Raw genomic sequence first — 27,280 nt, forward strand, 5'->3', positions numbered from 1 at the left:
TGACAAATAAAATATATTTTTTTTTTTTAATAAAAAATTTCAGGCACAGAAAAGTTGTCTCCCCTTCCAATAGAAGCAAAAAAAAAAAATTTTAAAGGCAGGGAGAAGCACGCCTAGGTAGTTCAGTTGGTTAAGTAACAGACTCTTGATTTTGGCTCAGATCATGATCTCAGGTTTGTGAGACTGGGCTCCATGCTGGGTGTGGAACCTGCTTAAAGATTCTTTCTCCCAGATGCCTGGGTGGCTTAGTCGTTAAGCCTCTGCCTTTGGCTTAGGTCATGATCCCAGGGTTCTGGGATTGAGTCCCACATCTGGCTCTCTGCTTAGCAGGAAACCTGCTTCTCCCTCTACCACTCCCCCTACTTGTGTTGCCTTTCTAGCGCTGTCAAATAAATAAAATCTTTTTTAAAAAAAGTTCTCCCTCTGCCCCACCCCTCCCATAATCTCGCGCACAGCGTGTGCATCTGTAGGTGTGTGTCTCAAAACAAAAACAAACAAACAAACAAAAAACAACCAATGGATTAAGGGGTAAGCAACTTGGGATGCCTGTCTGGCTCCGTCAGAAGAACATGCAACTCTTGATCTCGGGGTTGTGAGTTTGAGCCCCACATTGTATGTAATTTTTTTTAATAAGCTTAAAAAAAAAAGACGTAAGAGTCTTGAACCTCGTCCCAATTCTGTACTCAGTGAGCTAAGTTGTTTGACCTCCATAGTCCTCAGGTACATCATGGCATCATTAGCTTGGTCTACATCATGCAGTTGTAATAAAATTTAAAAATTTAAAAAAAAAAACCAACCTCAATAAGACACTAGATATAATGTACTTTTTAAACTAAAAGTCTATTTTTAAGGTTATTATTCCTGGAATATAAGTGTTTTTTAATATAAGTGCTTCTTGAACAGTAATATTTACACTGATGCTTACAAGCTGCTTATATTGCATAAGTTTTCCTGAGGAGATCAGATTATGCTCCTTTTTAATGTCATCACCAGGAGGGATTTCTTTTTCTCCCATAAATTACATTGTCCTTCAACTTTGTTGTTGAAGAGTAACTCATGGACAGTGTTCTTACCATGCATAATATCTGAACTGTTATCTTCCAGTTCTTACCATGTGGTTATGATTACTCACCCTTAAAACTCGGCTAGGATGATAAGTCTTAACAACTATATGGAATCATTAATATAAATTAATATTGTCTTTTCTCTCCATTATATACTTTACAATGTGCTTTGTGTAAGGTTAAATAAATCATTTGTCATTGGTGTTTCAAAAGATATTCTGTTACCACAGATCTCTCCAAAAACACATTAAATGCCACCCCCCACCTTTTTTTTTTTTTTTTTTTAAATCCAGGAAGCCCATTTCCAACTTTCTTTTGTTTGATGCCTTCCTTAAACAGGAACTGAGCTGGCCAAAGATCCCACATGTTCCAAAAACCTCTGGAAGAAGTTATGGGCTTGTGTAGCTGGCATTACATTACTAGTGGATGTGATTTTAAATGTAAGTAACTGGAATTGTAACCTCTTAAAGGTTATCTAAAGTAGCAGTATTAATATTTTAATACAACTAACTACTTTCCTACATCTCAATCTATCCCAAGAATCTTGCTACTTTTTTTTTTAAGGTTTTTATTTATTTGTCAGAGAGAGAAAGAGTACACACAAGCAGGCAGAGAGGCAGGCAGAGAGAGAGAGGAGGAAGCAGGCTCCCCACTGAGCAAGGAGCGCGATGCGGGACTCAATCCCAGGACCCCAAGATCATGATCCGAGCGGAAGGTAGCGGCTTAACCAACTGAGCCACCCAGGCATCCCAATCTTGCTACTTTTTACATACTTTCTAAAATAAGCATTATAGAAATACCAATATTATAGAAAATAAAGAGAAAGTACATAATGACAAATCTAATAATTAAACCATAAATTTAAAAAAGTTTTCTTAAGTAATCTCTGCACCCAATATGGGGCTCAAACTCATGACTCTGAGATTAAGGGTCAAATGCTCTATGGACTGAGCCAGCCAGGCACCCCGACTTGACCATACTTCCATCAGGAGTTAATACCTTGTCTTTATCCATAAGAACACCACTTGGATTGTTTCCTGTGTTAATGACTATGGTTTTCTCTGTGCTGTTCTCATTATCTAAGTCTCAAAGACTTTTTCCTCAATTAAAAAAAAATTATTATACTTCCATCTAGTTAATTGTCCTTAAAATAGCAGGATTTAAGATCAAACTAAGAACAAAATAATTATGGAGAGGAGGGGAGAGGGTTACCCAATTACCCTGAGTGCTTGAACAGAAGGGAATAGCTCTAACCAAGCCAGTGACAAAATTGTTACTCATTACTCTTCCAGGGTGCCTGCCTATCTCAGTCAGTATAGCATGAGACTTTTGATCTCAGGGTTGTGAGTTCAAGCCCCACATTAGGCATGCACGGAGCCTACTAAAAACCAAAATCTTTCAAAAAGCTCTGAGTGTCTTATGGTTCCCCAAAATATGTGGTAAATGTACTGTATCAAATAACTTCTAAAACTTAATTCTTCAATTATAGTCATAAACTGGGCCACCTGTTCATCCCTCTTAACTGTACAGATTGGATACTGACTTCCGCTTCCAGAAAAGCACTCAGAAAGTGAAGGAACTGAGGAGATAGCTCTGGAAGAATGGAAAAATAAAATCAAAATTCAAAGTCCAAGAAACATTACATGCACCCGGCACTTTCATAAATTACTTCCTTTATTCCCTATGGTAATTCCAGGTGAGAGGTATTATATTACCACCACCCTTTTGTATATATACATATATATAAACAGACTAAAAAATAAAGGCTTAGAAATGGCGCCATTTGCAACAATATGGATGGACCTTGGGGGCCTTACACTAAGTGAAATAAATCTGACCAAGAAAGACAAATACTATATGATCATAGTACATAGAATCAAAAAAACACAAACTTCAAAGATACAGAACAGACTAGTGATTGCCAGCAACAGGGGTAGGTACAAGGAAGGCAAAACAGGTGAAGGTAGTCAAAAGTTACAAGCTTCTAGTTATAAAATTAACAAGTCATCAAGATGTGATATACGGTATAGCAACTATAGCTAATACAGTATTGTATATTTGGAAGTTGCTAAGAGATCTTAAAAGTTCTCATCACCAGAAATCATAACTATTTGTGTTGATGGATATTAACTAGATATTGTGGTGATAATTTTGTCATATATATAAGTACTGAATCATTATATACCTGAAACTAATAATATTATCTGCCAATTATATCTCAAAAAAATAAAATAAAATAAAATAAAGAAAAGCCTTATAGGGTCACATCAGTAGTATGTGGTATAAATGAGATTCCAACCCTGGATGTTATTTTCCCTGCTATGTTACCTCACTTGACATTTGATATCTGCAGAGAGACACCAAAGTTACTGATCACTTCCCAAGGCATTAGCTCAACTAATCCTTGTGAGTCAGGTCATGGGGGCAGGTATCACTACACCCTGTGCAGAGGAGAAAACCAACTCAGACCCATTAAGTGATTTATCTAAGGTCACATAGCTAATGAATGACAAAACAAGAATTCAAACTTCTGGGCTTTTTCTAACCCATGATACTATACCTAATGTAAACATAAATTCAGCTTTGAATTTAAAACAAAGGCAGAAACTATATATTTTGTGTTCTATATAGAGCCAAATAATACCATTTATCTAATAAACCACCCACTTCCTAAAAGGAATTAAAATAGATTGCAAAAAGGAGCTATTTGTAATTGGACTTTAAAAATCAAATATTAGGGTGCCTGGGTGGCTCAGTGTGTTAAGCCTCTGCCTTCGGCTCAGGTCATGATCCCAGGGGCCTGGGATTGAGTCCCGCATCAGGCTCTCTGCTCAGCAGGGAGCCTGCTTCTCCTCATCTCTGTCTGCCTCTCTGCCTACTTATGATCTCTGTCTGTCAAATAAATAAATAAAATCTTTAAAAAAAAATCAAATATTAGATGATCAGTAAATATCAAAATACTAACATGTTGTTTGATTTGATTTACTGTAAGTTTAAAATTATTTCTTCCAGATAATTTTGAAACTGACTAGTTACATTTGTTTCTTTGTACTATAAACAGCCATTTAAAATCTCAAACTCATTATTTTCCCAGCATAACATATGTACTAAATTTCTAAGATTTGTTTTTAAAATATACTTGATTTTATATATATAGTGTCCCTACCCTCACCTCGTCAATGGCTATAGTCATCTAGAAACAAGTTCCAGCATTTGCAAAAGATAAAATTGGCAACAAGACAGATATTTAGAAACCTGATACTGTATGCTCTATTTAGACCTTCATGAGGATATTGTACAAAGCCCTGCCTCGAACTGTGTAGAACTTTCTATAAATGATTCACTTCTAAATTAGCTGCCCTGGGTCAGCAGTGGCAAGTCCTAAATAAAAGGTGAATCATCCTTTGTACTCTTCTTCTTAGTGAGCAAAATAATAGGACAAAAATAATTTTATCCAAAAAAAGAAAAGCAGATTTATATTTGTTTAATCTACCAAATGACTTCCCACAGTAACCAAAAGAACACTTTCTTTTGCTAATGAAAGCTAACCGAAGCAACTATGTGACCAAAAGAGTCAAAAATCTCAAAGCAATTCTTGAAACATAAGTTTAAAAGGATAAGGAGAGGTTTTAGTCTTGCCTTTGTGGACATTACAGAAATACTAAACCAAGTAAGATAAATCAAATGTGTATGGCTATATATATCATCCTTTTCCACAATATTCTTCCAGTCAGAACTTTATCCTAGTCTATTAATGCTGCAAGGTTACATGCCAATTTTAAAGACATCATAAATCACTGCTATTCCCCTGGTCAGGTGCTGTCTCAAATTTTCCAGCTTCCTAAACCTACTTCTCTTCTTAAAAGCCTCCTCTTATTTGACACATGAAATGGAAAAGAATGTAAAAAGACAAAGACTATAACAAGGAGACATTTTATATCTAAGAACAATGTAGTAAGGTAGCTTGTAAAATATTATAAATTACATTAATAAAGAGATTTATGGTTAAGCTTTCCAGTTTACCAAATACAAAACATGATTTATAAAAGGTGGCCATTATATCTCAAAAGGGACCCTAATCAAAATTTTAAGATGTGTTTGGCAGAATGCTCATGTAACACTATGTTCATATTAACCCAGGCAGCAGACTTACAACCCTTACAATGAAATGGCTACAAGCATGTTGTATTTTTAAAAAACCCCTAAATAGGGGTACCTATGTGGCTCAGTCATTAGGCATCTGCCTCAGGCTCAGGACATGATCCCAGGGTCCTGGGATTGAGCCCGCATAGGGGGCTCCCTGCTCGGCGGGAAACCTGCTTCTCCCTCACCCACTTCCCCTGTTTGTGTTCCCTCTCTCGCTATGTCACTCTCTATCAAATAAATAAGTTAAATCTTTTTAATTAGTTAATTTAAATAAATACACATATACATACATACCACCTAAATGGGGATGCCTGGTTGGTTCAGTCAGTAGAGCATGCAGCTCTCGGTCTCAGGGCTGTTGAGTCTGAGCCCTATGTTGAGTGCAGCTTACTTTAAAAAAGTACTAAAAAAGAAGCCACCCATATAAATCATGGGAAATTAGAAAGCAAGCACGGTGAGCCAAGGAGGTGTCAAGTGGGAGGGACAAGGGAAGGTGGTCTATTCCTTACTATTTCCTAGGACAGAAATTCTGAGAGAGATGAGCACTTTATGTAAAAAGTGGGCCATTTGAAAAACTATAAACATCTTGAGAGAAAGACTGAAACTGATTTTTATTCTAAACTAGGACACCTAGAAAGACAGGAAATTGTACAAGGTGATAGGGTGAAAGGTGACAGAAGAAAACGTACTACAGGGTTCCCTAGATGAGAAGTAACAAAGAATTAGGGGAAGGCAAACCCAGTGACCACCTCAGACACTTAAATTGTTCATAAATTGTTCATTAGCAAGTTTGAGAAACATGGCAGGGGCGGGGGATGGGGAATAGAACAAAACAAAACAAAAAAACCTCTACGGGTAGGGTCAGTGTGACACAAGTATGTGCAGTCCTAAATTTAGAGGAACTGAGTATATGTGTGAGAGTGTGTTTGTGCATAATCAGGGGCACATGGTGTGCATGAAGATTCTTCTAGGCTCAGCTTGCTTATTCCTGAACCATCTCCCACCCCAGGGAAAGAGAGCCCCAAGAACAGAGACTGGGAAAAAGTGGAAAGGCATTGCCAAGAATAGAATTATGTCACAGACTCAGAGACACTTGGGCACAACCCTGGCTGGAAAACTCTCCCTTTTGCTTGGATTAGTTTATGAGTAGTTCCTGTTCCCCTGCTCTAAGCAGCTTCTTCCCACCCTCTGCTTGCCAACATCACTGCCATTCTGGCCTATAAAACTCCTGGGACTACAGCAGGCAGAACAGTTTAAGAGGGGAGGAGAACCCGGCAGTGTCCAGAGGCTTCCCGAAGAAGCTGGCAAGCTACCACAGGGTTCTCTCCTCGACTCCCAGGAATGTGTCACCCAGCCAGAGCCAGGACGAGGAGTACCAGCATCTCCCGGCTCCAGGCTTGCTGCTGACACTGCGCCCTCACTCTCAGCTTCTATTTTTATAACCACACTATCCTCTCCCCACCCCCTCCCCGAATGCCTAGAATTCAAAAACTTCCTTACTGCCTAGGAGACTGGCTTGTATATTGTTGGTGTTTAATTGGCAAATGTATGAAATGTTCTTACATTTTTCTTCTTTCTCCTTTTCTAGTAGTCAATTTGGTTACAATTACACAGACTGCAGGTCCCAGTTTACTACTATTGTCCCAGAGTAATTTTTTTATTTTATAAGTAGGCTGCATGCCCAGTGTGAGGCTTGAACTCAAGACCCTATGATCAAGAGTCTCATGCTCTAGCAACTAAGCCAGCAACGTACCCCTCACCACCCATCAGAGTAATTCTTACTATCATCCCTGTCACCCTCTGAAGTGTCTGGATTTGGAATATAATTTTTTTGCCCATCTATTTATAATACATCTCCTATTAAGCTGATCAAATAAGCATATTCCCATTTCAGAATGGCATGAGTAAAGACAGCATGAAATAAAAGGAAAAAGATAAATTTGGATGTTGAAGAACAGCAGTGGTAGAGTTCTTCTTCTATCCTTTAACATCTAAATAATCTTTCCTAGAAGCTACTTAGAAGGAAAATATCAGCATCTAGGACTTGAGCACAATTAAGATCCTAAGAGACTTGCATGTGTGGAGAGTTGAAAATGAGCTCTATGTGTTCGGTGAGAGAAAAGGGTAAAATATAATTATATGCTGAGACAAATTCTACTACAGGTATGCTCTATGCCTAGAAATAGGGCACAAAGAAATACAGATATTATTAAAGAGTTATTTTGGCACATGAGAAACATTGCCAAAGCAATCCTGAATTAACTGGTATATTTACTATTTCTCAAGTTTAACTGAGATCTTCAACTTCGTTGAAGTAATAAATGAACATCATTTATTATGTTTATACTAAACTTTATGGAAGAAGCCCTCATCAGAAAGGCCCAAATTAGTTACTATAACACAGAATTCCACACTGAGATAACTTATTTTGAGGATCATGTATAGGGATACACTTTTAGATGAGCCTTCCTTATTTGGGGGGATTTGGCCAAGGATAGGAGAATGAAAAAGGTGGAAAGCTAGGTGGAAGCAACATGGCAGAGGAGTAGGAGACGGAAATATAATTAGGTCCCAGGAGTTCAGCTAGATAGTTATCAAACCATTCTGAACACCTACAAACTCAACAAGAGAGAGAAGAGAAGAAGAGCAGCAATTCTAGGAACAGAAAATCGACCACTTTCTGGAAGGTAGCATGTACAGAGAAGTGAATTCAAAGCAGTGGGAAGATAGACTTGGCGGGGCGGGGTGGGGGGTGGCCTGCCTCCTGGCAAGCGGTGGAGGAGGAGAGCACAAAATCAGAACTTTTAGAAGTCTGGTCGCTGAGGGACATTGCTCCAGAGGCTAAGCAGGGGTGGAGCCCTCGTGGGGACAGTGTGGTCTCCAACCTGCAGGGTCACAGAAGGATCGGGGGTGTCTGAGTGTAGCAGAGTTCTCAGGTATCAGATGGGGGAAGCCAACTACAGAGACAGAGCTGAGGAGTGAGCTCTCAGCTTGGGGTTACCTTAAACTGATCTGCGACACAGTCAAGCCACTACTCTTCAAGCAGGCACCCAAGTGGCAGATCCAGAGAGACCCCCTCCTTCCTCCTCTGGGAGGAGTGGCGCAGGAGCACACAGCAAGAATCTGCTGGGTTTAGAGACTCCAAACAGGGCTATGCACCAAAGACAGAAATGCTCAGTCACAGGCTGGGTGAGCACACAGCACGGCCGGAGACCATCTGCATTGTGGATTGACTGCTTTTCTCTGAAGGCGCACTGAGGATTGGGGCCCTGAGCTCTCAGGTCCTCTGGGCTGGAGACTGGGAGGCCGCCATTTTCATTACCATCCTCTAAAACTCTATGGAAAGTGTTCAAGGAACAAAAGCTCCAAGAGCAAACCTAAGCAGATTACTTGGCCTGGCCCCTGGCAATGGCAGTGCAACTCCGCCTTGAGTAAAAACATCTGAGAATCACTGCAACAGGCCCCTCCCCCAGAATATTAGCAAGAACATGATCAATGAGAACTGCGGAACTCCAGAGCAAGAGGAAAGCAACACACAGAATTCATGACTTTTTTCCCCAGGATCTTTTAGTCTTGCAAAGTTAAATTATTTAATTTTATTTTTTTCTTATTCTATTTTTTTAACTTCTCTTTCCACTTTTAATGTTTTTTTAAGAATTTTATCTTAACAAACCTTTTAAAAATATATTTTTAGGTCACCTGGGTAGCTCAGTGGGTTGAGCCACTGCCTTTGGCCACTGCCAAAGCCACTGCCTTTGTGATCCCACGATTCTGGGATCAAGTCCCGCATTGGGCTCTCTGCTCCAGCAGGGAGCCTGCTTCCCCCTCTCTCTCTCTGCCTCCCTCTCTGCCTACTTGTGCTCTCTGTCAAATAAATAAATAAAATCTAAAAAAAAAAGTTTTTAATTTTCATTGTTATAGTCATCTTTTATGCCTTCATTGTATTTAACCTTATTTTTTGCATATGTATAGGTTTTTTTTTTAAATAGTGGGATACAATTTCTTCTAATAGAACAAAATCTACCTGAAATCTAGTGCATGACTTTATTCTAGTCTCCAGCCTGTTCACATTCTCTCCTCTTTATTTTCTTTTTCCAAACAACTTATCAATTCCTTTTTTAGAATCTTTTTAAATTTTCATCTTTACAGTCATATTTCATCCCTTCATCATGCTTACCCTTATTTTTGCATACATATGTAAGTTTTTATTTCTTTAAAATTTTCAGAGGTAGTTTCTTCTAAGAGACCAGAATACACCCAAAATCAAGAGGGTGGCTCTTGATTTTCTATTCACCAGTCTAATATATATATTTTTTTATTTTTTATTTTTTTAGTTTTCCCCCCTTCTTCTCTGCCTGGTTTCTGATCACTTCTGATTTGGTTAGTGTATATTTTCCTGGGGTCATTGCCACCCTTTTACTATTTTATTCCCTTGTTCATATATTTTTTTTTTAAGATTTTATTTATTTATTTGACAGACAGAGATCACAAGTAGGCAGAGAAGCAGGCAGAGAGAGAGGAGGAAGCAGGTTCCCTGCTGAGCAGAGAGCCCGATGCGGGGCTCGATCACAGAACCCTGGGATCATGACCTGAGCCGAAGGCAGAGGCTTTAACCCACTGAGCCACCCAGGCGCCCCGATTCCCTTGTTCATATATTCTTATCTGGATAAAATGACAAGGCAAAAAAAACTCACCATTTAAAAAAAAAAAAAAAAAAAAAAAAAAACAAGAGGCAGTACCAATGGCTAGGGACCTAATCAATACAAACACTGGTAATGTGTCAGAACTAGAATTTAGAATGATGATTACCAAAGTGCTAGCTGGACTCAAAAAAGGCATGAAAGATATTATAGAATCCCTTTCTGGATAAATAAAATCCTTTCCTGGAGAAATAAAAGAACTAAAATCTAAACAAGTTGAAATCAAAAAAGCTATTAATGAGATGCAATCAAAAATGGAGACTCTTACTGCTGGGATAAATGAAGAAGAAGAGAGAATTAGTGATATAGAAGACCAAATGATGGAGAATAAAGAAGCTGAACAAAAGAGAGACAAACAACTACTGGACCAGGAGGGGAGAATTCAAGAGATAAATGATACCATAAGAGGAAAAAATAGAATAATTGGGATCCCAGAATAAGAAAGAGAGAGATACACAGAATGTATACTGGAGCAAATTATAGTAGAAAATTTCCCTAATATGGCAACTGGAACAAGGATCAAAATCCAGGAAGCAGAGAGAATCCCCCTCAAAAATCAATAAAAATAGATCCACACTCCATCATCTCATAGTAAAACTTACAAGACTCAGTGACAAAAAGAAAATCCTGAAAGCAGCTCTGGACAAGAAGTCTGTAACATACAATGGTAGAAATATTAAACTGGCAGCAGACTTATCCAAGAGACCTGGCAGACCAGAAAGGTCTGGCATGATATATTTGGAGTGCTAACCGAGAAAAATATGCAGCCAAGAATACTATATCCAGCTAGGCTGTCATTGAAAATAGAAGGAAAGGGGTGCCTGGGTGGCTCAGTGGGTTAGGCCTCTGCCTTCAGCTCAGGTCATGGTCTCAGGGTCCTGGGATCGAGCCCCACATCGGGCTCTCTGCTCGGCAGGGAGCCTGCTTCCTCCTCTCTGTCTCTCTCTCTGCCTGCTTCTCTGCCTACTTGTGATCTTTCTCTGTCAAATAAATAAAATCTTTAAAAAAAGAGAGAGAGAGAGAGAGAAAAGAAGGAAAGATAAAAAGCTTCCAGGACAAACAAAAATTAAAAGAAGTGCAAATACCAAACCAGCCCTAGGGAAATATTGAAAGGAGTCCTCTAAGCAAAGAGAGGGCTTAAAAGTAGTAGACCAGAAAGGAACAGAGACAATATACAGTAACAGTCACCTTACAGGTAATACAATGGCACTAAATTCATATCTTTCAATAGTTACCCTGAACGTAAATGGGCCAAATGCCCCAATCAAAAGACAAAGGGTACCAGAATGGAGAAAAAAACAAGATCCATCGATATGCTGTCTACAAGAAACTCATTTTAGACCCAAAGACACCTCCAGATTTAAAGTGAGGGGGTGGAAAACAATTGACCATGCTAATGGACATCAAAAGAAAGGTGGGGAGGCAATCCTTATATCAGATCAATTAGATTTTAAGCCAAAGACTATAATAAGAGATGAGGAAGGACACTATATCATACTTAAAAGATCTATTCAATAAGATGATCTAATAATTTTAAATATCTATGCCCCTAACACAGGAGCAGCCAATTACATAAACCAATTAATAAGAAAATCAAAGAAACACATCGACAATAATACAATAATAGTAGGGGACTTTAACACTCTCCTCACTGAAATGGACAGATCATCCAAGCAAAAGATCAACAAGGAAATAAGGACTTTAAATGACACACTGGACCAGATGGACATCACAGATATATTCAGAACATTCCATCCCAAAGCAACAAAATACACATTCTTCTCTACTGCACATGGAACATTCTCCAGAATAGATCACATCCTGGGTCAAAAATCAGGTCTCAATCAGTACCAAAAGACTGGGATCATTCCCTGCATATTTTCAGACCACAATGCTCTGAAGCTAGAAGTCAATCACAAGAGGAAATTTGGAAAGAACCCAGATACATGGAAACTAAAGAGCATTCTACTAAAGAATGAATGGTTCAACCAGGAAATTAAAGAAGACTTGAAAAATTCATGGAAACAAATGATAATAAAAACACAACTGATCAAAATCTTTGGGACACAGCAAAGGCAGTCCTGAGAGCAAAGTATATAGCGATACAAGCCTTTCTCAAGAAATAAGAAAGGTCTCAAGTATACAACCTAACCCTATACCTAAAGGAGCTGGAGAAAGAACAGCAAAGAAAGCCTAAACCCAGGAGGGGAAGAGAATCATAAAGATCAGAGCAGAAATCAATGGAATAGAAACCAAAAGAACAGTAGAACAAACGAACAAAACTAGGAGCTGGTTCCTTGAAAGAATTAATAAAATTGATAAACCCCTAGACAGACTTATTGAAAAGAGAAAGGACCCAAATTAATAAAATCATGAATGAAAGAGAAGAGATCACAACCAACACCAAGGAAATACAAACAATTATAAGAACATATTATGAGCAACTATATGCCAGCAAATTTGACAATCTGGAAGAAATGGATGCATTCCTAGAGACATATAAACTACCAAAATGGAACCAGGAAGAAATAGAAAACCTGAAGAGACCCATAACCAGTAAGAAGATTGAAGCAGTCATCAAAAATCTCCCAACAAACAAGAGCCCAGGGCCAGACGGCTTACCACGGGAATTCTACCAAACATTTAAGGAAGAATTAATACCTACTCTTCTGAAACTGTTCCAAAAAATAGAAATGGAAGGAAAACTTTCAAACTCATTTTATGAAGTCAGCATTACCTTGATCCCAAAACCAGACAAAGACCTCACCAAAAAGGAGAATTACCAATATCCCTGATGAACACAGATAATGAAAATTCTCACCAAAATACTAGCCAATAGGATCCAACAGTACATTGAAAGGATTACTCACCACGACCAAGTGGGATTTATTCCTGGGCTGCGAACTTGGTTCAACATCCATAAATCAATCGATGTGATACAATATATTAATAAAAGAAAGAACAAGAACCATATGATACTCTCAATAGATGCTGAAAAAGCATTTGACAAACTACAGCATCCTTTCTTGATCAAAACTCTTCAAAGTGTAGGGACAGAGGGTACATACCTCAATATCATCAAAGCCATCTATGAAAAACCCACAGCAATATCATTCTCAATGGGGAAAAACTGAGAGCTTTTTCCCTAAGGTCAGGAACACAACAGGGATGCCCACAATCACCACTTCTATTCCACATTGTACTAGAAATCCTAGCCTCAGCAATCAGACAACAAAAAGAAACAAAAGGCATCCAAATCAGCAAAGAAGTGGTCAAACTCTCACTCTTTGCAGATAATGTGATGCTTTATGTGGAAAACCCAAAAGGCTCCACTACAAAACTGCTAGAACTCATACAGGAATTCAGTAAAGTCTCAGGATATAAAATCAATGCACAGAAATCAGTTGCATTTCTACACACCAACAGCAATCCTGTTTACAACTGCATCCAAAGCCATAAGATACATAGGAATAAACCTAACCAAAGAGGCAAAGAATCTGTACTCAGAAAACTATAATGTACTCATGAAAGAAATTGAGGAAGACACAAAGAAATGGAAAAACATTCCATACCCATGGATTGGAAGAACATATACTGTAAAAATGTCTATGCTACCAAAAGCAATCTACACATTTAATGCAATCCCTATCAAAATACCATCAATGTTTTTCAAAGAAATGGAACAAATAATCCTCAAATCTATATGGAACCAGAAAAGACCCTGAATAGCCAGAGGAATGTTGAAAAGGAAAGCCAAAGTTGGTGGCATCACAATTCCAGACTTCAAGCTCTATAACAAAGCTGTCATCGAGACAGTATGGTACTGGCACAAAAACAGACACATAGATCAATGGAACAGAATAGAGAGCTCAGAAATGGACCCTCAATTCTATGCTCAACTAATCTTCAACAAAGCAGGAAAGAACGTCCAATGGAAAAAAGACAGCCTTTCCAACAAATGGTGTTGGGAAAAATTGGACATCCACATGCAGAAAATGAAACTGGACCATTTCCTTACACCACACACAAAAATAGACTGAAAATGGATGAAAGACCTCAGTGTGAGACAGCAATCCATCAAAATCCTTGAGGAGAACACAGAGCAGAAACCTCTTCGATCTCAGCTGCGGCAACTTCTTCCTAGAAACATCACCAAAGGCAAGGGAAGCAAGGGCAAAAATGAACTACTGTGACTTCATCAAGATCAAAAGCTTTTGCACAACAAAGGAAATAGTCAACAAAACCAAAAAACAACTGACAGAATGGGAGAAGATATTTGCAAATGACATATCAGAAGAAGGACTTATATCCAAAATTTATAAATAACTTATCAAACTCAACACCCAAAGAACAAATAATCCAAAAAGACAAACAAACAAACAACAAATAATCCAATTGAGAAATGGGGAGAAAACATGAACAGATATTTCTGCAAAGAAGACATCCAGATGGCCTCCAGACACATGAAAAAGCGCTCAGCATCACTCGGCATCAGGGAAATACAAATCAAAACCACAATGAGATACCACCTCACACCAGTCAGAATGGCTCAAATTAACACATCAGGAAATGACAAATGTTGCTGAGGATGCAGAGAAAGGGGAACCCTCCTGCACTGTTGGTGGGAATGCAAGTTGGTGCTACCACTCTGGAAAACAGCATGGATGTTCCTCAAAGAGTTGAAAATAGAGCTACCCTATGACCCAGCAATCACACTACTGGGTATTTACCCTAAAGATACAAATTTAGTGATCTGAAGGGGCATGCGTACCAGAAAGTTTATAGCAGCAATGTCCACAATAGCCAACTAAGGAAAGAACCTAGATGTCCATCAACAGATGAATGGAAAAAGAAGATGTAGTACATATATACAATGGAATACTACACAGCCATCAAAAGAAATGAAATCTAGCCATTTGCAACGACGTGGATGGAACTAGAGGGTATTATGCTGAGCAAAATAAGTCAATCAGAGAAAGACAATTATCATATGATCTCTCGGATATGAGGAATTTGAGAGGCAGGGCAGGGGATTTAGTAGGTAGGGAAGGAAAAAATGAAACAAGACAAGATCAGGAGGGATACAAACAATAAGAGATTCTTAATCTCAGGAAACAAACTGAGGGTTGCTGGGGTTGGGGGGTAGGGAGAGGTTGGTTGGGTTGTGGACATTGAGGAGGGTATGTGCTATGGTGAGTGCTGTGAAATGTAGAAGCCTAATGATTCACAGACCTGTACCCCTGACGCAAATAATACATTATATGTTAATAAAAATATTTTTTAAATGTATAGGTCTAGAAGAGAAAAATTTAAAAATTTTTAAAAAGTATCCAAAGAGTTGTAAAAAAAAAAAAAAATGTATCCAAAGAGTTGTTAAAAAAAAAAATGTATCTTGTTTAAGGAAAAGAAGATACCTAACCTGCTATTTCATTCAACTCTTACAACAAATCACAAAAAGCAGGTATTATTTTGTACATTTTGCCAGTGAGAAAATTTAGGCTAGAAGGTGGCATCTCCAGGAGTCAAGCCCAGGGCACACCAAACCACCCTGAAACTCAACCCCCACTGTACGGTCCTGAAAGCTTTTCTATCATGCCACCTTGACTCCCTGTCTCTCAAAGGATGCTATGAACCCTTCAAAAAGCCACAGCAACATATGTTGCTTTAAGATATAAAAGCCTAGGGGCACCTGGGTGGCTCAGTGGGTTAAAGTCTCTGCCTTCGGCTCAGGTCATGGTCCCGGGGTCCTGGGATCAAGCCCCACATTGGGCTCTCTGCGGGGAGTCCACTTCCCTTCCTCTCCCTCTGCCTGCCTCTCTGCCTGCTTGTGATCTGTCTGTCAAATAAATAAATAAATAATCTTTGAAAAAAAAAAAGATATAAAAGCCTAAAATGTCACAAATCTAACAAACCACTCTCCACTCTACATAATTACAATCCTATAAGATTAATCCTAAAACTGAACATATAAAACCAACAGGTCTTTCTGCTGATTTTTCCCTTCTTGCTTTCCCACTTTTTCCCCCTTAGCACCTAACTTCACACGTAGAGCAAGTACTTTATCTCAAGCAGCTGGTTATAAAGCAATGTTGTTGGTGGGAAGGGAGGATTTTGGCCCCTAATGAAACAATCTGAAATTTTGTGGAGGCCTTTTTGGTTGTTAAAATGATTGTGTGACCCTGCTAGCATCTGGGAGACAGGGGCTGATGTAGGGATACTGTATGAACTCTAACACAGAAGCCCAGCTCAGTTAAGAACTGTTTGGCATTCCACGTGATCTTTAAATGTCCTCCCAGACATTCACTTTGGGGAGAGGAATACAAAGATTTATTTAAGCCTAAACCCTAGGTGTGTTAGAGCTGAAGTATTTTTGGTTATCACTTTCCTGGACTATAATTACCATGTAAATCAAGGAAAAGACTTAACCTGTTTATGCTGAACTTTACCAAGCACGGTTTATCATTTTAGAAAACCAAGGCACTCACAACAATGCTATTCACGTAACATTTTATGTTAAAAAGTCAAATATCAATCTATGCCTATTGTTACATTACAGTAATTCTACAAACATCAACAAATATCATTGATCCTTTATTTCTTTACATGTTATATAAAGAAAGTCAAAACATTCAGTTGAATATTGTCTTATTCTTTAAATCCAAACTTATTCACTACAAGTAGATACATGCACCTAACTGCTCCATTAGGTATTTTTTTTTTTTTAAAGATTTTATTTATTTGTCAGAGAGAGAGGAGAGCGAGCGAGCACAGGCAGACAGAATGGCAGGCAGAGGCAGAGGGAGAAGCAGGCTCCCCGCCAAGCAAGGAGCCCGATGTGGGACTCGATCCCAGGACGCTGGGATCATGACCTGAGCCGAAGGCAGCTGCTTAACCAACTGAGCCACCCAGGCGTCCCTCCATTAGGTATTCTATGATAGTTTTCCCCATACTGAAATCCATATTTGCTTCTAATATTAGAGTTAAGGGGCACCAGGGTGGCTCAGTTAGTTAAGCATCTGATTCTTGATTTCGGCTCACTCAGGTCATGATCTCGGGGTCATGAGATCAAGCCCTGCATGGGGCTCCACACTCGGTGGGGAGTCTGCTGGAGAGTCAGTCTCTCCCCCTCTGCCCCTCCCCATCCCCTGCAGGCATGTGTGCATGCTCGCTCTAAAAATAAATATTAGATTTAATATAATTTTTTCAATTATGTGTATAGGTTGGTAAAATTTTATTTCAGAGTAATAAAAAGGGTGTTACTTCAAGTCCAACAAGGTTAAGAACCACTGTATAAAAGGAAAAGGTATGGGCTTTGGGGTCAGACAAACCTAAGATCAAAGACATCCCTTTAGACTGCAGGACTTGAATAGTTTACTTTTGCTCTGAGCTCCAGTTGCCTCATCTATGGATTGTAGCCATCTCTAAGGCTCTGGGTAGGAACTGTCATTTCCCATAGGATGGCATGGGTTAAATGGTAAGGGTAGATATTCAACAAAAATTCCCTTCTTAGTTCAAGATATGTTTCCCTTTCCCCCACACACCTGCACATAAAGACAGGAAAATTAACACAGGAAGGGAGAAATATAAAGAAAACAGAAAAAAGTAACAGGAATCATGACCAGCCCCTAATACCCAGCCACACTCAGAACAAACTGTTAGTACCAAATGTGAGAAGCCACAAGAAGTTAAATTAAGATTCTGGCACTGGGTCATCAAGGACATAGTGTTAATGCCAATCACAAAAACTACTACTATATTAATGCAGTATGTGGATATGTGAGTTGTCTCAAGAATAGAAACAAAATTATCATTTCCTCAGCCTTGTTACTGTATATCCCTTTAAGGCCTCGTAAATTTAACACTACATTTTAAGAATCTGTGACTTTTATAGATGGAGATGATCTACAGGATTATCCTGGATTTTAGCCATTAAAAAAAAAGAGTTGAGGGGTACACAGCTGTCTCAGTCTGTAGAGCAACGGACTCAATCTCGGGGATCAGGAGTTCAAGCCCCATGATGGAGGTAGAGTTTACTTAATAAAATGAAAACAGTAGTAGTAGTTAAAAGAGAGAGAGAGAAACAGTTGAAACTGTTCCTCTACATGTTCTTTATTTCCAGGGAGTTTTGTTTTTTTTTTTAATAGAATAGCAAAAACACTTTTTGCTTGAGTTCTTGAGTCTCTTAACCACCATTTATGGATGGCCATAGGTTTCCAGCGTGACTCCTTAAGTACCGCTCACCTGCTTTTGTTCCACATGCCTTACAGGCTGGACCAGAGATGAGCCCCTGATCCACAGGCTCACAGGTCCTGTCCTACCTGTTCTGTACACAGACTTGCCAACACAGAGACTTACTCTCAGGGAGTCTGAATTTGAGACACAATGGGGCACAGAAAGTAGAGCAGTAACAAAACAAAGACACAGATGAGACAACAGGACATAAAAGGAGCAAAATCAAAAGGATAAGAGGCATTCATCAGTCAAGAAGAGATGTGGGGGGAGAGGGAGAGAGAAAGAGAAGCTGAAATGGAAGGTGAAGGACAAACAGACTTGCTCTTGGTTCTTCAAAGTCTAAAGCTACTGCTTTCACCTGGACAGCATGAATGATCCTACAGTTGTGCATGGAAAGGGACTACCCACCTACAGAAGCTGTCCTGAGCTTCTTTACCTTCCTATATACACCCTGATACAAACAAATACACGCATACAAATTGCCTAAGGTAATCGGAGTGTTCCATCTCTTGCAATTTGCAAGAGCCTTTCCTGTCCGCTCAGAATGGGAGTGGTGGGAGAGAGTGAAAGAAGGCAGAGGCCAGCTCTCAGCCTCTGACATAGCACGCTGCGAGTGGTTGGCCTCTGCTCAGGGTTTCAGACTTTACTCTAGGATTGTTCACATGCTAACTTCAGGGGATTTCCAGCAAAAGTCAACAGTTTTATTCATTTCTTATCTTCCTGATAGCAGTGAGGTCTGCAAAGCAGCTGCTTACACTCTCCCACTTCTCAAAATAAGTTAGTGATTTTTGTTTCCAGTTTTTAATCTAAAAATGAAGCTTTAAAAAAAAAACTGGTGCCCATAAGGGGTAGCAAACATAATGATCGTAATATTAGAATTTATCAGATGGTACTGTACGATTCCAGAAAATACTATCATCTCCAACTTACAAACATTTGCAAGACAAACATAGCAAATGAATGGTAAATTGTATTTCTACTTTATATATATAGAAGTCAGTGATCATTCCTCTGCTGAAAAACATTTGAGTTCTTTTCATTGCTTACAGAATAAAATCTATACAGCTTCAAGGATGTTTATAGTCTCACCATCTCCATCTTCAGCTCCTACTGTATCCACCATTCAGTCATTTAATTTTATTTATCAGACTTCCATGGGGCAGGTAACCATCTAGCTACTGTAGAGACAGGACTTAAGAAACAAAAAGAAATGAAAAGAAAAAGAAAAAGTCCAAGCCCTCCCTCCCCCAACCATCCTGGGAGAGAGAAGAGAGGAATAATTAAATTCAATTCAGTGTGCTAATGCTAGGCTAAAATCATGCAACAGTGGATATTATAACTAATCTAGACTGAGAGATTCACAAGGAAGGCTTCTTGGAAGAGGTGGCAGTTAAGACTGGAAAGGTGAATAGGAGCTACCAGAAATGAGAAGGCTTAGTCAGTTAAACATCCAACTCAATCTCAACTCAAGTCTTGAACTCAGGGTCATGAGTTCAAGCCCACACCCAGCATACAGCCTACTTTAAAAAAATGAGAACAGTATGAGAAAAGGCACAGAGAAAGAGGGGATGGTTAGAAGAGGAGATCGGAGGAGCAGGCACAGGACAGAACTCAAGAGGGAGGAATAGGAGACATTGTTTAGCTAGTGGGGGTTATGTATAAGTTCTTTCATCTGAATATTTGTGTTTCCCTCCAAAATCAAATGTTGAATCCCCACAGGTGACAGCATTATTAGGTAGGGCCTTTGGAAGTTGTTTAAGCCAGAGGGTAGACCTCGTGAATGGAATCAGTGCCTTACCAGAAGTTCCAGAGAGATTACCAGCCCCTACCCACCATGTGGGGACACAGCAAGAAGGTGCCAACAATGAACCAGGAGAGAGCATTACCAGAAGGTGGTCATGCACCAGGCTCTAGAAATGTTAGCAATAAATTTGTGTTGTTTAAAAGCTATCCAGACAGGGACGCCTGGGTGGCTCAGTTGGTTAAGCAGCTGCCTTTGGCTCAGGTCATGATCCCAGCGTCCTGGGACCAAGTCCCACATTGGGCTCCTTGCTCGGCAGGGAGCCTGCTTCTCCCTCTGCCTCTGCCTACCACTCTGTCTGCCTGTGCTCATGCTCGCTCGCTCTCTAACAATAAATAAATAAAATCTTTAGGAAAAAAAAAAAAAGTTATCCAGACAGTGATTTTGTTATAGCCGCCAACAAGGAATAAGACAGGAAGTAACTGGGAGCTCTGAAGGTTTCTAATAGGTATGCTCAGACCATCAAAATATTAAAATAGAAGATGGGTAGGGTCAGGAAAATCATATCAGGGTGCTTCTTTAGAGGTACCATTGTAATAATCCAACAATAACAACTGTCAACGCCCTTCAGCCAAGGATCACCAGGATTTCTCACCTCTAGTTTACTGTTCCTAGCATCAAGGGAGACAGCATGCCATGGAGAACCACAAAGGGGTCTGAGTAAGGGGATGCTAGAAAGGACTTGGGGAAAAAAAAGAAAGAGAGAAAGATAGGACTTGGGAGTACGTGCAAGGAAACGTGGGTTTGCCCTGGATAGGTTAGCATCAGGAGGTGGGGCAATTCTTGGACTCTCTTAGTAAGGTGGGAGAAGTTATCAAAGCTAAAAGCTAGAATTATGGAAGGAACAGCAGGGATTTTTACCAGTCACCTGGTCTGGGGGAAAAGGGGTGCGAATCTGGTCATTTTTGAGGTGTGAACAACGTTCATGTTTTGGTTTCTGTCTAGACAGGATTCCAGAGTGATGTTTTTGGTTTCTGTTTTAACATTTTTATTTAGGTAATCTCTATACTCAATGTGGGGCTCAAACTCACAGTCCTGAGATCAAGAGTCACATGCTCTTCCAACTGAGCCAGCCAGGCACCCCAAGATTTTCTTTTAAAGTAATCTTTACATACAACTTGGGGCTTGAACTTACAGCCTCAAGATCAAGAGTCACATGCTCTTCCAATTGAGCCAGCCAGGCACCCCCAGGGTAGTCTTACTTTTGACTTGCCCCATCAGTCACAGAGTGATCTTATCTGATTTTGATGTTCTGTGATACCATTTATGCCCAAAAGGAGAATGCCAACTCCTACCTGTGAGTGTCAAGCCAGCTCCCAGATGGCAGGGGCTGCTTTTCTCACTCTTAAACTCTTTTATTCAGTTCTGTTGGGCTTGTTTCACAGTTCTCATAGCTCAATGGTAAAAATTCACACTGGATTCCCAAATTCCTTCATTTGGTATGTTTGTTGTTATTCCTAGGAGGGACCATATGCAAGTCAGTGAAGCTCATTTTGCTCTAGTCTTCCTGGATTTCGCATTTATGAAGCAGGAAGGCATGGTTCCACTAGCCAGTTAGCTGCATTGCTGGGAAATGATAAAGTCCGCAGTACAGTTCATGTTCTCCAGAAGTGCCACATAAGTACAGAATATTGACTTTCACAAGAGCTCAGCGCAGATGCCAGCAACTTGGAAACAAAAGGAAGCAGTTTCTGGGAACCTTTACAAGGCAGCTCCCCGTACACTATTTCAGCTAGGAAGGAATTCTGCTTGTAAACAGAGCCTCCAACTTCATAATTTCTGCAATTTTTAGAGATACAAGAAATGCATAAAAATCTTCATTTCCATACTTTCTAGTCAGTGTCCATACTTCACCCTCTTACTCCCCATCCCCTTCAAAGTACAAATGATACTCCTCATTCCTACCGCCATCAAAAGCTAGTCTTTCTTCACACGGCAGTAGGAAAAGTTAACATCTACAAAAGATATCATTATTGTGGGGCACCTGGGTGTCTCAGTGGGTTAAGCCTCTGCCTTCAGCTCAGGACATGATCTCAGGGCTCTGGGATCGAGCCCCGCATTGGGCTCCCTGCTCAGCGGGGAGCCTGCTTCTCCCTCTCTCTCTGCTTGCCTCTCTGTCTAGTGATCTCTGTCAAATAAATAAATAAAATCTTAAAAAAAAAAAAAGGTATTATTGTAACTGGTACTAAAGCTGCATACTGAAGCTACAGGATTTTAACTACTGTGTGAAGATTTTTTTAATTCAATGAATACTTGAGCTTCAATCAAGTTTTAGGTAGAGTTCTAGGCCCTTTGGGGCTGTATCAGTAAAAAAAAAAAAAAAATAGACAAAATCCTTGCCTTTGTGGAGCTTATATTCTACTACATGGGAGAAGAAAAAGACAAATCAGTTACATATACATAGTATGTAAGTATGCTATGCAGGAAAATTAAGTGAGGAGGGGAATTTTAAATGGGATGATCAGTACCAGCCGGAGAAGGTGAGATTCAAGTAGTCTTAAAGAAGGAACTGCATTCTGCAGGAAGAAGTTCTGGTAAAGACAACAGCCCCAAGGCTCCAGAGTTCAAGGAATGGCTAGGCCAGACTGGCTGGAACAGGAGGAATAAGGGTATTAGAGAGGCAACATGGCCTAGAGCCAATTGTAAGATCTTGGCTTTTGCTCTAAGTGAGATGGGGAGCTATCAGAGTTCTGATCAAATAGAAAAGATACAGGATAGGTCTCAGTGGAGACAGCAACTTGTGAGTTTTGCTAGAAAAAAGAAATAGCAGGAGATGGGGCAGGTGAAAAGGGAAGAGCTGTTTTGTTGAGAGAAATCACAGTATAACTTATTTATAAACTACTGTATATAAAGCATGAATTAAAAATCACAGTTTTCAAAATTAAAATCTGATCTTCCCAAGAATACTGGGTTTTTTGGACTGCTTTATGTATTGAGAAAGAAGAGGCTACATTTGCTTGACCCATTCAGTCAATGAACTAGTATTATACATAAATGAATGAATACAACCAAGTCAAAGGAAATTTTAAGGATTTTATTTGTCAGAGAGAGTGAGCACACAAGCATGCACAAGCAGGGAGAGAGGTAGGATCCCCAACGAGCAAGGAGCCCAATGTGGGATTCCATTCCAGGGTCCTGGGATCATGACCTGAGCCAAAGTCAGACACTTAACCGAGTCACCCAGGAATCCCAATAATTTCTTAAATCTTTAAAGACACTGAGCTTTCATTTCTTGGACATGTGAGGTATCGAACTACAAAACTGATTTTCTTAAAAGCCTGTTCAAATTACTGTTTTCTACAGTCGTTCCACATAATAGGGAACTAAGAAAACATGTCATGGCACCATCTACTGTCAATCACAGTGGTCACATATTCAGAATGCCCCTTCAGTAAATGTTACCACTGAAGCTCAAGAGTGTAATGCTCAATTCCCTTGTATAACCTGAATATTTTAAAAAATGGTATCAAACTTTTGTAAAAGTGTCCCTGCACTTACAGAAATTAACCGCTCTTTTAACCAAGATTTACTTTGTTCTTTTTGCTGAATTGTTCATTTAGTTGTTTAGAAAAAAGTACCAGCTCAAAGGGATTTCTGCATAATTGGCCATCTGTTTCAAGGTAATGATCACAGGCTGCCCCCTGAAAGTGATTCAGAGCCTAGATTCATAGTTTCCTTAGTTTCCTCCTTCAGGGACCTTGAAATAGGTGAAATCCGCATTAGTTTCACAAAAACTAATGGGTCATTAGTTTTTGCCAGAGAGAGAGAGAGAGAGAGAAAGCGCGCGCGCGAGCAAGCACAGGCAGGCTGAGTGGTAGCAGAGGCAGAGGGAGAAGCAGGCTCCCTGCCGAGCAAGAAGCCTGATGTGGGACTCGATCCCAGGACGCTGGAATCATGACCTGAGCTGAAGGCAGCTGCTTAACCAACTGAGCCACCCAGGCGTCCCCACAACAGCATTTTTTGAGGCAATATTTTTGTGGTGGGGTCTGAGGCTTTAACTGAAAAGACCCTTTGTTTTAAAAAAAGCTTTCCTGGGTTTGTATTTGAAATTTGAATGCAGTTACCTAGAACCTCATAGACTTGGAACCAGGAAACCTGCATTCAAATCCTGCCCCTGCCCCATACCTGCTCAGTGACTCTGGGCAAGCTACTTAACTTCTCAGAACCTCACTTAGCTTTATAAAGTGAAAAGAACCCCAATCTCGGTGCTATGGTGAGGATGGAACAACCATGCTGCAGACTTATTTACATGCCTAGTACAGTCATGGGTACATTATGAACTCCCAGTATATCTGCCCCACCTGAAATCAGGTCAGGCCAAGCCCTTCCCTTTTCCTCTCCCCCTTAGGAAAGGTGGTTCAATTCTATACAGAGCTATTTATAATCCTAAAGCCACTGCTCTAGAAAAAAGGCAGGAATTCTGAGCTAATACTCTACTGAAACTATTAAAGGGGGGGAAACTTGTTTTGTTCCCACTGACAGCTCAAAAGTTTATACTGTAATTCCCCTTGCTGGGGGAAAGACAGGAGAAATGGTTTTAGTAAGTTACTTGTTTCAAAATAACTATTGAAATATTTAGGACATACTATACTATGATGACCAATACTTTATCTTAGATATACTTAAATATTCTTAATCCAAATAGAAAACTTGCGTTAATGTTGGTTACATGCAAAAGTATACCAATACATATATTTGGAGTTATAAAAATATATGAAGTTTGATATAGCAGAATTATATTATCTCAGGATTATATTATCTAGGAATTTTATCTCCTAATTCAGTGTGTTGGAAAGTGAAAACACTGAAAATGGTTGCCCAGCTATCCCAGAGACCATGGAGAACTTGGGAAGCAATACAGAAGAGAAGTTCATGGAATTTGGAGTCAGAAAACAAAAAGCAAACACACCTGAGTTTAAACCCAGGCTCTGCTACTTACTACGTATAATTTTGAAAAGTTTGTGAACCTCAAAGCCTGTTTCCTCTCTGAAGCAGTGATATCGATAATATTTTTTTCTGGAATTAAGTGGATTGAATAAAGTCATGCACCTTGAACTCAGAATAATGAGGAAGGCTATTAACACAAAGCAATTAAATCTGGAGTCCCTGGTTATAGAAGAGACACTTAAAGTTGTCAGTTAAGTATGTTAACAAGCTCACTTAGCTTAGAAACCAGAATATTCAAATTTAAATAACATTCCAGATTATTTCTTGCTAATTACGGGACCTTGGCCAAGACCCAATTACTTTGTACCTCAGCTCCTCACTTAACTGTTAGGTATCAGTAATACTAGTTACAATTTGTTAAGCATGGACCATATACCATGCAATCTCTTAAGTTTATTTATGAGCTCCAGTCTTTACAATCCTTCAAGGCAGACGTTCTCATTTGGGTTTTGTTGTTGTTGTTGTTGTTTGTTTTTCAAGATTTTGTATTTCAAGATTAAGTAATCTCCACACCCAATGTGGGGCTCAAACTCACCAACTAGAAATCAAAAGTCACAGGCTCTACCAACTGAGCCAGCCAGGCACCCCCCTTCTCAAATCTGTTTTATACATGGCTGAAAGTGAGGAAAGTTAAACTTGTTCAAGGAGACACAGCCAGCAAGTGGTAGAACTTGGACTCACATCCAGGCTTAGGTGTCTCCAAATCCTGTCCTTTAGCTACCCAATGACCTACATGCACCTGCTTCTCCTAGAGAAAAGGACATTCATTAGTCCCATGAAAGTGCCTTTTGAATTGAAATGTCGTACAGGAGCGTGAAATACTGTTACTACTCCAGGTCAACATAAATCATTCACAAAATGGGTTTGTGATTTGCCCCTCAGTGCCTAGGAACCCAGAAGGAACAAAAGGTTACACTTCAAGCTCTCTCTCACCTCCCCTTAGAATTTTGCCGCGACCTCAGTTTTACTTGAGCAGACCTGATAAAGAGCGTTAAAGAACAGAAATCCAAGTGCAGCTGTGTCATTCCAAGGCAGCTCTCTACACTCCCTGGAGCCCGGGGCAACATCTCATGCTTTTCCTCCAGTGTGGACAAAAGACTTCCTTGGGCCAGCTTCTCTTGCATCCGCAGTTCGCTGGGGTAAGCACAGAGCAGTCCCATGAACATCCGCACACTAGTGCTTTCCGCATCGTTCCCACAGCAAACTTCGGTTCCGGGCGCGCAAGCAGTCAATCTAATTAAGGCGAGGTCCAGCCTCTTTTAAAGGACAAGGTGTAAAATTTAGAGCCGCTTTCCCCTCGGACCGTGTCAACTCATCCCATGGAGTGAGCTCTAATTCTCTTCCGCTATGCACCCTTGGTAGAATCAAATTCTAGGGGATACTACCAAAGGGGCTCTGGTGTTGGGGGGCCAGACAACACACCTGAGGGGCTAAGAGGACCTCGGTGTGCTATCACCCAGCAGGCCCTTTTCTCTCCCTACCTTAACCTGGGAGATGCTTCCCCCAGCAGAGGAAGGAAAGTGAAGTCCCGGCGATGCGAAGGGTGTTACCTTGCCCAGTCAGATCTCCACTCCGCGGAGGCGCTCCTGCCCGGAACGTCTAGGAACTCCAGGACAAGGGAAGCATACTCATTTGCATGAGGAAGAAGAGTCGCCGGGTTTCCCAGAAGCCACGGGCCCGGGGAACGCGACTTTCTGTGGTCCCGGACTTACCTTTCAGCTCCTCACTTCGCCGGGGGCGCTGCAAACTGACGCTGCGCCGCCCCTCCAGCTCCGGCCTGTTTAAGCCGGCGCGGCACGTGGAGGGGCGGGGGGCGCGCGCGCCAGCCAGAGCCTGAGCGCCCTGCCCTTACCTCAGACGCCGAGATCCCGAACACTCCCGCGATCTTGGCGTAGAGCTCCTGGACGCAGGTGAAATTCTCCACTCGGCCGGTGGCGCTGCCGTGGGCCAGCTGCGTGTAGAAAACCAGCTTGCGTGTGGGAGGCGGGGGGTCCGGGAGGCTGCAGCCGCCCGCGCCCACCTGCTCGACCTTCACCAGCTGGGCGGCCTCCTTGGACTTGGCTTTCACCTTTCTCCGCAACCCCAGGGGCATCTTGCCTGGCCGAGGGCGGGGGCCCACCTGCACTGCGGACGGCGGCTGCCTCTCCCGCAGGATGTCGCGGACTTTGAGCTCGGGCCCCCGGGCTCCGCGCAGGTAAAAGCCGCCGCTGGGCCAATGGCAGAGGTGCTTCCGCCCGGCCACGCCAGGTCCGGGCCCCCTTCGCCGCCGCGAGGAGGGGCACCTGGACAGCAGCGGCCACCTGTCCTCCCTCCGGGGAGACCTGCAAAGAGGAAAAGTTGGCCTGTTCCCACATCTCATCTCCCCGGCTTCTCTCCTCGCCTTAAAAAAG

The 27,280-nt window shown here is 40.8% G+C and overlaps 1 protein-coding gene across 1 annotated transcript in view; it reads right to left on the reverse strand.

Moving 5' to 3' along the window:
* Positions 1 to 27,069, reverse strand: part of GIPC2 (GIPC PDZ domain containing family member 2) — a 79,782-nt gene extending 52,713 nt beyond the window's left edge. Inside the window, exon 1 of the mRNA XM_047727575.1 lies at positions 26,743 to 27,069. Within this exon, the coding sequence (XP_047583531.1) occupies positions 26,743 to 26,982 (240 nt within the window). The 5' untranslated portion in view covers positions 26,983 to 27,069. The remainder of the gene's footprint in view (positions 1 to 26,742) is intronic.
* Positions 27,070 to 27,280: the final 211 nt, after the last annotated feature.

Source organism: Lutra lutra, chromosome 4, assembly GCF_902655055.1.
Source record: "Lutra lutra chromosome 4, mLutLut1.2, whole genome shotgun sequence".
Lineage (NCBI taxonomy): Eukaryota > Metazoa > Chordata > Mammalia > Carnivora > Mustelidae > Lutra > Lutra lutra.